This window comes from Triticum urartu, chromosome 5A (genome assembly GCF_056163025.1).
Source record: "Triticum urartu cultivar PI428250 chromosome 5A, HENAU_Tu73, whole genome shotgun sequence".
Taxonomy (NCBI): Eukaryota; Viridiplantae; Streptophyta; class Magnoliopsida; order Poales; family Poaceae; genus Triticum; species Triticum urartu.
In genome coordinates, this window is record NC_141877.1 from 529,078,281 (window position 1) to 529,090,018 (window position 11,738).

The 11,738-nt window shown below is 47.5% G+C and overlaps 1 protein-coding gene across 1 annotated transcript; it reads left to right on the forward strand.

The window, feature by feature from the left end:
• Nucleotides 1-10,661: 10,661 nt before the first annotated feature.
• LOC125507267 (uncharacterized) lies at nucleotides 10,662-11,445 on the forward strand. Its single transcript, XM_087523093.1, has one exon. The coding sequence runs from the start codon at nucleotides 10,769-10,771 to the stop codon at nucleotides 11,003-11,005; it is 237 nt and encodes a 78-aa protein (XP_087379219.1). The 5' UTR covers nucleotides 10,662-10,768; the 3' UTR covers nucleotides 11,006-11,445.
• The last annotated feature ends 293 nt before the right edge of the window (nucleotides 11,446-11,738 follow it).

Below are 11,738 nucleotides of genomic sequence, written 5' to 3' on the forward strand. Positions count from 1 at the left end.
TCTAGTGAGGTGAAATCCGTCAATAATTGGGTCTAGAACCAATGCGGCGAATCCGCCATGACGGATGCTAGTGGGGTGGTCCCTTCAATCAAAAGTGATCGGGCAGGAAGACCATGGGTTGAACTTTGGGGCGACTGGCTCCATCACGTATACGTCCCTTAGCGCATGCTTCCGCTCCCTCTTGGGGATGTGGGTTGCGTATATCATGTTCACCGTCCGCACTTGTGGGGGAAAACCTTTCTGTCCACTGTTGTTCGTCGGCCGGGGCTCCTCCTCGTCATCGCTATGCAGCCCCTTGTCTCTGCTTTCGGCATTTAACTTGCCTGCCTGCTTGAACACCCAACAATCCCTGTTGGTGTGATTGGCTAGTTTTTTGGGGGTGCCATGTATCTGGCATGAGCGGCCGAGTATTCGGTCCAAACTGGATGGGCCCGGAGTATTTCTTTTGAATGGATTTTTCCATTGACCGGGTTTAGAGCCTCTGAATCCGGCATTAACTGCCGTATCCTCAGCATTGTCGCCGTTAATGCGGTGCTTTTGCTTGTTGCGACGCGACCTGCCACTGCTGTCCTTGGTATCTGAATTACCAGGGCTCTTGGTCATGTTATTGCTGCGAGCTAGCCAGCTGTCTTCTCCCGCGCAAAAGCGGGCCATAAGTGTCGTGAGGGCTACCATAGATTTTGGCTTTTCCTGTCCTAGGTGCCGTGCAAGCCACTCGTCGCGGATGTTATGCTTGAAGGCTGCTAGGGCCTCTGCGTCTGGACAGTCGACGATTTGATTTTTCTTGGTTAGGAACCGTGTCCAGAATTGTCTGGCTGATTCCTCTGGCTGCTGAATTATGTGGCTTAGGTCATCGGCGTCTGGTGGTCGCACATAAGTGCCCTGGAAATTGTCGAGGAATGCGGCTTCCAGGTCCTCCCAACAACCAATTGATTCTGCTGGCAAGCTGTTAAGCCAATGCCGGGCTGGTCCTTTAAGCTTGAGTGGGAGGTATTTGATGGCGTGTAGGTCATCACCGCGGGCCATGAGGATATGAAGGAGATAGTCCTCGATCCATACCGCAGGATCTGTTGTGCCATCGTATGATTCGATGTTCACGGGTTTGAAACCCTCAGGGATTTGATGATCCATTACTTCATCTATGAAGCATAGTGGGTGTGCGGCGCCTCTGTATTGGGCTATATCACGACGCAGCTCAAACGAGCTTTGTCTACTGTGTTCGGCCCGGCCGGATTTACTGTATCCGGCGTGACGAGCACCGTCTCGTGCCGTGGGGCGCCCACGTGATCTGTAGATCGATCTTGTTTGCTTTGCCTTGTCCTCCAATATATCTCGCAGGTCTGGCGCATTTTCCCATGCCTTGGTATTTTTTGAGCGGCGCCGGGGTGCGGCTTCAGTGGAGGGCCGAGAGGCCTCTCTGTCACGGCCACGGGGTGGCCGGTCGGCCGCATCATGCGCTGGTGATGTAGGTTTAGGTGCTTCCTCCTCTAATTGGGGTAGCAACCTGCGCTTTGGGTAGCTCTTGGAGGGGCGTTCGAATTCATACTCTTCGGCCGCAAGGACTTTAGTCCATCTGTCGGCTAGCAAATCTTGATCAGCTCTAAGTTGTTGCTATTTTTTCTTGAGGCTGATCGCCCTGGCCATAAGCCTGCGTTTGAAACGCTCTTGTTCGACGGGATCCTCCGGCGCCACAAATTCGTCATCGTCGAGGCTTGCCTCGTCTTCGGAGGGAGGTGTGTAATTATCGTCCTCAACCTCTCTATATGCCGCTCTCTCATGAGGGCTGGCTTCTCCATCCTCCTGTGCTGAATTTTGCTGGAGGTGGTTGTCTTCGGCACTGTCCGGGGTATTATTATCTCCCGTGCCGGAATCACCGTTTTTGCTTTGGCGGGATTTAGAGCGGCGCCGCTGACATCGGCGCTTAGGCTGCTTCTTGGAGGGGTCATCCTCCGCTGTTCCATCGCCATTGCCTTCTTTTGGGGTGTCCACCATGTATATATCATATGACAAAGTGGCTTTCCAGTGCCCTATAGGCGCTGGTTCTTGGTCGTCTCCTGCATCGGCGTCCATACCGTCGATGTCTTCGGAGTCGAAGTCGAGCATGTCGGTTAAATCATCGACAGTGGCTACGAAGTGGGTGGTGGATGGGCTTTGAATTTCTTCATCATCCGCATCCCAACCTTGCTGACCATAGTCCGGCCAGGGCTCTCCTGATAAAGAGACAGACTTTAGTGAATTCAGAATATCGCCGAAGGGCGAGTGCTGAAAGATGTCCGCGGCGGTGAACTCCATGACCGGCGCCCAATCGGGTTCGATCGGAGGGGCGCGGAGGGCTCGGAGTCAAGAGAGGAGTCCGGCTCCTTGGAGTCACGGGCTTCGCAGAGAATAGGGCTGGTGTTCGGCTCGATCGCCGTAGAGATTGCAGCCCCCGAGGCAGTGTCTAACCACCCATCCTCGATTGGTGTGATCGGCTCTGAGCTAGGGGTCGGAGCGGACACAGGTGCGGCCTCCAGGGCACTGTTCGGCGGCAGAGCTAGACCATGCCCATCGTGACAGTGCGGCGCGCTCGGCTGTGGCTCGAATCCGTCGAAGATCAAGTCTCCGCGGATGTCGGCCGTGTAGTTCAAACTTCCAAATCTGACCTGATGGCTAGGGGCGTAGCTTTCGATCTGCTCCAGATGACCAAGCGAGTTGGCCCGCAGTGCAAAGCCGCCGAATACGAAGATCTGTCCGGGGAGAAAAGTCTCACCCTGGATCGCATCGCTGTTGATGATCGGAGAAGCCATCGGGCCTAAAAGTGACGACACAGAGGAACTCTCAGTGAAAGCACCAATGTCGGTGTCAAAACCGGTGGATCTCGGGTAGGGGGTCCCGAACTGTGCGTCTAGGCCGGATGGTAACAGGAGGCAGGGGACACGATGTTTTACCCAGGTTTGGGCCCTCTTGATGGAGGTAAAACCCTACGTCCTGCTTGATTAATATTGATGATATGGGTAGTACAAGAGTAGATCTACCACGAGATCAGAGAGGCTAAACCCTAGAAGCTAGCCTATGGTATGATTGTTGTTCGTCCTATGGACTAAAACCCTCTGGTTTATATAGACACCGGAGAGGGCTAGGGTTACAAAGAGTCGGTTACAATGGTAGGAGATCTACATATCCGTATCGCCAAGCTTGCCTTCCACGCCAAGGAAAATCCCTTCCGGACACGGGACGAAGTCTTTAATCTTGTATCTTCATAGTCCAGGAGTCCGGCCGAAGGTATAGTCCGGCTATGCGGACACCCCCTAATCCGGGACTCCCTCAAGGGCCATTGAGCGGCACTAGGGGCGGTGGTAGCCGCGGTACTACCGCACACGAGCGGTACTACCGCTCCTACTGCCGCTGAACCCGACACGAGAAAACCATGTCTCGAGTCGAGGCGGTACCAGCGCGGAACCGGAGCCGTACTACCGCTTATGGCCATAGGTGGTACTACCGCTTATGGCCATAGGCGGTACTACCGTTGTGGGACAGCAGTACTACTGCTTGTGCCGATACGCGGTACTGCCGCTCCAGCCCAGCGGTACTACCGCTGGCGCCATCCTTATGCCACTTCCACGAAAACAAGTATAGTCCAAGGAAAACCAGAACTGCCAAATCTTCTGCAAATGAGCTCCGAATTGAGCAAACTCAAGCTTGTTGGATACAAGATGACAAGTAGCATCAAAACAGCGGCTGGTTATAGAAAGAAGAGGCAGGGGAGGTATGCCTAACAAATGGAGGAGTTACACCTCCAACAGAGAAGAACGTGCATAACCTCCAACATCGAGAACATCATAGAAGAAGCAAGTGAACTCCGTTTTCGATGAACTCGAGCTTGTCATCAAGATGACCATAAGCTCCAAAACTCTCAAAGAGAACCAAACAAGAACCAAGAAAGATGATGCAAGGATGCAATGGTTTGAGCTCTCTACGAATGATATGATCAAGCTACTCATCGAGAGCCCCCCTTGATAGTACGGCAATCGATCCTATAACCCAGTCTCCCAACTACCACTATGAGACCGGTAAAATAAAAAACCTATCAAGGGCAAACCTTTGTCTTGCACATAGTCTACTTGAGCTAGATGATGACAATCTTGACTTCCTCAAGTTGGACCACCCTTCTTGATTGCGTTGGCTCGATGAAGACTAGTTGATTCCTCCCCCATACTTCTCTATGGGTGAGCCACTCTTTGGCATATCTTCATAAATCCATTGTTACCATAATGGACGGCAAGCTTCAAGCATTTGATCTCTTCATGATGCTCCACTTGAACTTGCACATCGCAACCTAACCCCACAAAGAACTCTCACGAAAACCATGGGTTAGCAAACAGAGCGTAATGGACAATGCTTACCATACCATGGGATCACTTGATCCCTCGGTACATCTTGTATGCTTTGTGTGTTGATCAACTTGATTCATTCTTGACTTAATCTTGATCAACCTTGAATCTTTCCAATTCTCTTCATTTGGATGATGTCTTGAAGGTAGGCATGAATGATCACACAATCTTCTTCTTCAAGACACACTTGCAATAAGCTCAACACTCACATGACCAATCTTTGGATAATTCCTTGAATAGCACCTTGGTTGACACAAACTCTCCTTGAAACCAACACACGGACTTCAAGACAAACCTATGGAAAAATCCTTCAAATATAACTCAAGGCAATCATTAGTCCATAGAGATTGTCATCAATTACCAAAACCAAACATGGGGACACCGCATGTTCTTTCATCTTTCGCCAATAATTTTTATATATTACAAAATAATTCTCCATCAATTTTCAGCTCATTTGGAGTTGTTCAGAAAAAGTGCCTCTGATATAGCCATTTTCGGTCTAGAATTCCAGCTGCCGCCAATCTCTCTCTTCATGTGAAACTTGCAAAAAGAGAGAAAAGACATTATAATTGTATTATAAATTGAAATAACAGTCCATAAAGCAATAAATATCACTATAAAAATATGATGCAAAATGGACGTATCACTCCTCCTTCCCTCCTTGGCCGGCGCAATGGGAGGGGAGTCCTTCTCCCCCTTGAGCCGCCCCCTCCTCCTCTCCAACCTATATATACTATTGGTTTTCGCACTATTGGTAGACACAAGTTTTGGAGCAATCTCTAGTTCTCTAATTCTAGTTCTAGTTGGTCCTAGTTGATCAATTAGAGCTTGACCTAGATCATGTAATTAAGAAACAGTATAATGTGGTGAGCTAGGAGCCTCCACAAAGCTTTGGCGTTGCTAGTCGTACGATCGCCTCGATTGCTCGTTGCCTGGACATCTTGGGTTGTGCTCCACGGAACTATCTACGTCACATGTGGTTGAGCGGGCCTGGATTGTTTCTTGGGCCAGTGGACTGGCTTAAGCGGACACAACGTATATAAAACACAATTGTAAGTAGTTGTTTCTCAAATAAAAATTTAGGTAGTTGCATGTGAGCGGGGCATTATCTTTGGCCTTTGATCTCAACTTGTATCACGTGCAAATGGCCACATACTGTATGGAGGTGTTGAAGAATATGAAGGAAGAAAACCATTTTAGCTATGTTGCCATAGTTAGAAAGTTTATTTCAAAGAAAAAAGAATTTTTTTAGTGCTTCTTTATAACATGAGAGAAGAACTAGCAATGTTGAGGCTCACAACCTTTTGAAAGCCGCGTCTTCTTTGGGTGCAGGCCATCATGCCTGGCTAACATCCCCACCATCTATTATCTGTATTCCCCAAAACATTTTACAATAGACGATGGTTCTAAAAAAAGATTGTTGCTCACGTTGGAGTCGCAGCGTTACACAACATCAATGCGCCACTGCCTTCCTCCCTCACGTGCGCGTGGCAACGATGACAAGGTCTACCAATATGGTAATCAAGCGGCGCTAATTTGTTTAGGGGAAGCGACACTACTTTTTTTAAATGAAGGTAAAATATTCGTTTAATTAAGTAGGAAAATTGCTGGGTTAATTTATCTTATCAATCGTGCTATTGACTATCATGTACGTTCTCTAAACCTATGTTACTTACTCATGTTTTTCTTTCCTAGACATTTTTCATAGACACTATTCATTTTAAAAAATTGGGCAATCACTTGCCTAATTATATTCCTTGTGACAATCGCAATATTACATTTTTTATCATTGTCTAATATACGGGTTAGTTCATGCAAGTTTAATTTCTATATTTACATTTTAAAAAATTACATGATATTTTATCATTCTATCATAAAATTGGCGGGCGCAGCAATGGGCGCCACCATGGCCTAGTCCTCATAATTAGAAGCCAAGTGTGATTCTAATCTCCCCCTCTAATTCTCCAGCGACGATTAGCTCAAGACGGTGAAGCGCTGCCGGATCGTGAAGACCGTACGCTTGCAAGCAAGTAGAGAAGCCGTGCTTTCGGTGTTTCGTTCGAGGGATCGCTTATGGACGGTTCGCGGGATCCTTCATCTACGGTTCGAGGGACTCCAAGTACAGTCTACACCAACTCATCTATTTCCGCTGCTGAGTCGGCAACGATTATGATCCAAACCGTTTATGCATCTTCATACGGTCTTTTTTCTACTACGTTTCCCAACACTTAGGTGATGATGTTGTCATATTATTCCTTTATGTTGAGATATCCTGATTGTTCACAAGAATCTCTCTAGGATTGCTAAGTTGAAGGACTTGAGCAAATATTTTGCTATCAAAGACTTAGGTGCAGCAAAAGATATTCTCGGGATGAGAATTGGGAGAGACGAAAATTCCAACAAGTTGTACTTGTCTTAAGAAGTTTATTGAGAAGGTACTTCAAAGGTTCAGGATCGACAATGCTAAAGTTGTGAGTTGTCTTCTAGTAGCCCATTTCAAGATGAGCACCAAGAAGTGTCCTACCACTGATGAGAAGAAAAAAATAAACGCATAATGTTTCTTATGCTTCTGCGGCTCGGAGTTTGATATACATTATGATGTGTACAAGGCCTGACATTGCTCATGCGCTTCGTACTATGAGAAGATTTATGTCTAATCCAGAAAGACCTCATTGTGAAGTTGTGAAGTGGATTTTGAGATATCTCTGGGGCATCACTAATGTGAAGCTTTGCTTTGGTGGTAGCAAACCCAAGCTTATTGCCTTTTCAAATTCTAACATGGCTGAAGATGTTGACAGAAGTACGCCTGCTTTTGGTTACTAGATTATCTGTGTAGGGAGAGTGTTATCATGGTAAAACAAGGTTCAAAACGTGTGGCATGTGTCGGTGTCAAAACCGGCAGATCTCGGGTAGGGGGTCCCGAATTGTGCGTCTAAGGATCGAAGGTAACAGGAGGCAAGGGACACGATGTTTACCCAGGTTCGGGCCCTCTTAATGGAGGTAATACCCTACTTCCTGCTTGATTGACTTTGATGAGTATAAGGATTACAAGAGTTGATCTACCTCGAGATCGTAACGGTTAAACCCTAGATGTCTAGCATGTATGATTATGATTGCCTCTACCGACTAAACCATCCGGTTTATATAGACACCGGAGGGGGCTAGGGTTGTACAGAGTCGGTTTACAGAGAAAGGAATCTTCATATCCGAACGTCAAGCTTGCCTTCCACTCCAAGGAGAGTCTCATCCGGACACGGGGGGGGGGGGGGGGGGGGGGAGCCTTCTATCTTGTATCTTCACGGCCCACCAGTCCGGCCCACGTCATATAGCCCGTTAGCCCGAGGACCACCTAATCCAGGACTCCCTCAGCATGGAATACAACTGAAGTTGATTTCATTGCAGTTACAAAGGTGAGCAAAGAGATACTTTGGCTGGAACAGTTGGCTTGTGAGCTCGGGTTTAAGAAAGACAAGTATGTGTTGTGTTGTGACAACCAAAATGATGTACACTTGAGCAAGAATGCTCATTCAAAATCTAAGCATATTGAAGTCCACTATCATTTGATTTGAGATGTGTTATATTCCAAGCAAATGCAACTTGACAATGTTCATACTTATGACAATGGGGCTGATACGTTTACCAAGGTGATGACAAGGAAGAATCTCGAAGTATGTCGTCGGCTCACTGGCATTGGTGCTGGAAGGCAGTGAGACCCTCCAAGGCTCCCAGATGTAGGGAGGGGAGTTTGTTGGGATAAGTCCCTCCACATGGAATTGTATTGACAGCCCAACATCAACCCAAAAGTTCAACACACGTGAGCCATTAATCTCATATGCATCCAACGGTTGAGAGTGCATTCTAGTGAAGGGAGTGGAGAAGAAAACCCTAGCCACGCCACCCTTGCTGGAGATGGCTTCCATTGTGAGAGTGAGAGCACACAAAAGAGGAACACAACATATGAGAGAGGGGAAGAGGAGGAGGTTATGTCCAAATCTACTGTACCTAATTAGACAGTGTTCAAGCTAGTGATTAGAGACTTAAACGTGCTTGGATTGGCGCCGAAGTTGGTGAACCCATTTCTTACTTTGAGTACTTTGATCCGGTTAGTTGGTTTGAGGATTCGGATAGTGGAGCATCAGATTTGAGATTGGCTTTGTGAGTTCAGTCTACTGCAGTTTCAGCATATATTAGTTTTGGGAGACGAACAAATTGGATAGGTAAACGTACCTTATTTAGCTAAAATTTTGAGGAGATCTCCAAAACTCGTACTTCTACTTGTCTGTCAAATTTGGTGTTGTTTGGTTCAGGAGTTTGAGAGCTATTTGTAGAATACTTGTCAAATGCGCATGTTGTATGGATCGGTCGGTCCATAGTCGTGGTTGTATGGATTGGTCGGCCCATAGTCGTGGTTCTCATAGTGAAGTTGTATGGATTGGCCAGTTCATAGCCGTGGGTTTTTACTCCTTAAATTGAGGAGGTTTTTCCATGTTAAATACCATGCCACATGTGCATGTTGTTTGCATTATTCCGTTGCTTACTTGTTGGTCGAAGTTGTCCTCAAAATTTACTACAAATGGAGGGGCTTTTTATTGCATATTTATCGTGCAGGTGAATTTGTGCATCGTATGTGTGTTATCCAGCCCCAACATGCTTCATCTATTTTTGGATGCTCCTTTGTAAAAAGTAGATGATCACAAGGAATTCATTGCTTCTATATAGGCCCAAAGGAATGAAAAATATGTATCCTGAAGCAAAATCAAGCAATGAAGATCTTTCTGGTGCTTCTTCCAGTAATGCAAATATTCATTTTTTAAAATGTAAATTGCCGACATTGGATGTATTGCAAAGCATTTGATGTGAGAACACTAGGTGTTTGATGTTAGCTCATCTTCTTTTGGTTAACGATTCCACCTTGAAATGGAATTTGGAACATGGGATAAATATCATTTTCATTTCATAAATCTTGTGTCAGCCAAACATGGAATTTGGAACTGGAATTCACAATCAACCAAATGAAATTATGACAGGGATTTCATTTCTAGCAAATGAAATGAAATCAGGGGAGCAAAACAAACCGTAAAGGTAATTAACCAGCACTGCCTGCAGCGAGTCGAGCAAGCAGCCGATCAATGGTTCAGAGCCGCATGGAAAGGGACGGGCCGACCGAGGCGAGCTCTAGCTAGTTACTACTCCTACTAACCTCGCCTCGGTCGGGCTGACCGTGGTGGTGGTGCCGCGTTAAATCTGTCGCGCGCGGGGGGCAGGTGGCGATGCGACTTGGCGAGACGACGACGAGCGCGGTGTACCGGTGGCGCTGCGACGTCGCGGCCAGGCCAAGGCCGCGCGTCCCGTCGGCACTCGGCACGGCAGGCATGCACGACGACTCTGTCTCTATCGGGGAGGTTGAGGCGATTTCGGGAACGTACACGAACAAAGTGGACGCAATTCCAACTCCTTTGTCTCTCCGCGATTTGGTCAAAAAAGGGGATAGATTCTACTCCTCGCCTACTACTTTTGCCTCCCGATCACTCTTCGCAAGTCGTGCCGGTGCTTACCGACACGGCACGGCACATTGTCGTCGCTCAACAGAGTAACGAGATTGGCGCGACGCGAAACAAAGACTAGTAACATAACTCGGGTGCTCACCGACAGATACAGCATCACGACGTCATCATCCGACAACAGACGATGTTGCTTTGTCGTATCATGCCGACAGCAGTCCAATGCACGGTATGCACCTGCATGTCAACTCTTGAATCGATGACTCTTTCCAGCATGCTTTACTTTGTGTTATTTGTTCATGCACATATGTACTACAGTGGATATGTAGATTTGTACTCGTGAATGCAGGGTATGTAGTAGATATGTAGATTTTTACTTCATCCGTTCTGAATTACTTATCATAGATATCGATGAAAATGAACGTATGTAGAATTAAAATACATCTAGATGCATTCATTTATGCGATAAGTAATTTTGTACGGAAGTAGTAGATGAGTGTTGTTTCAGACCTTCATGTCATGACAGCCATGCTATACCATGCAAATGTACATGCGTGTTCTGTTGATGCCATGAATAATCTATATTCTCGCTTTTTCTGACATTTTATCATGCTCTAAATAATCAAAACAGTCCCTCTCCGGTCGTTCGGTCAATACGATCGAGGAACAGTGGTAACCCGAACGCGGTGGCACCGGCATGCATGCAACCAATTGTCACCGCGCGTCGCCCGCGAAGCTCTCATGGCCGCCCACCGTCTCCGGCCGCCACCACCTACAAAAACCCGGCGGCGCCATTCCCGTCCAAGCATCGCACGCCATCAACCCTTCCGCCACCTTGTCTCTCTATCTCGCGAAAAGCCCCGTCCACAGGTTACGTACGTACCCAGAAACGAGAACATGGCCCAGAGCAGGACCGCTGCCATCGCGCTGCTCCTGATCGCCGTCGTGGTGGCGGCCGCGTCGGTGCCGGCGGCGACCGCCTTCGGCTGCTACGACGACTGCTACGAGCGCTGCGCCAACGGCGCCAAGGAGGACCCAGCCTGCACCAAGATGTGCGGCGAGGCATGCGGCGTCGGTGGCAAGGCCGCCGGGGCCGCGGGTGCCAAAGCTGGAGGCAGCGCGCCCTCCGCTTGAGCCGATCCCTACGTGTGCGTGCATGCATGGCGTCGCACGACTCAAAGACGCGTACGGTCGATCATTCGGAGGGAAGATGCGTGCATGCATGCTCCGTTCGTTCATTCATTCGTTGGTGACTAGCTAGTTACTGTTGAACTCATTTGCTCTTGTCCTTGATTTGCAACCCAGTGCGTGGATGCATCATAGGTACGGAATCACGTTCCCGCCAGTGTTGAGAGTTTATATTTTTAATTGATTTCATTATCTCTGGTTCCATGTAGATGTGTGAGCGTCGTCCTCATCTCTTGTCAATTGTACTCGCTGTAGAGAACCGAGCATGCTTCTTCTATGATCATATATATAAACCGCCAAGGCCTAGTCCTGGCTGGTCTCCTTTTTTGTTTATTCGTTGTGTCTCTTATATGTTGGTCAAGGAAACACATAATAAGCAAGTTGTGTACTCCATGCGGCTGGAAATATTCTCTGTTATCACCGAAAGTCATAGAATTTGCGCTCGATGTTCAGTTTGGTGCTAGAACTTTGAAAATACGGGATTGCAGTTACTTAACTTGACTCAAGCGTGCATATACTGTCATAAAATGCATACGCGGGCGATCTATGAGTATGACCCCACCTGTCACTGAGAGATGGCACTCGGCTAGCGCATTCTTGCACAAAATGCACCTGTGTTTTATTTTTTTTGGGTACAGCCGACCACTACGAAAATTCTTGCACAAAACCCCCTCACTTT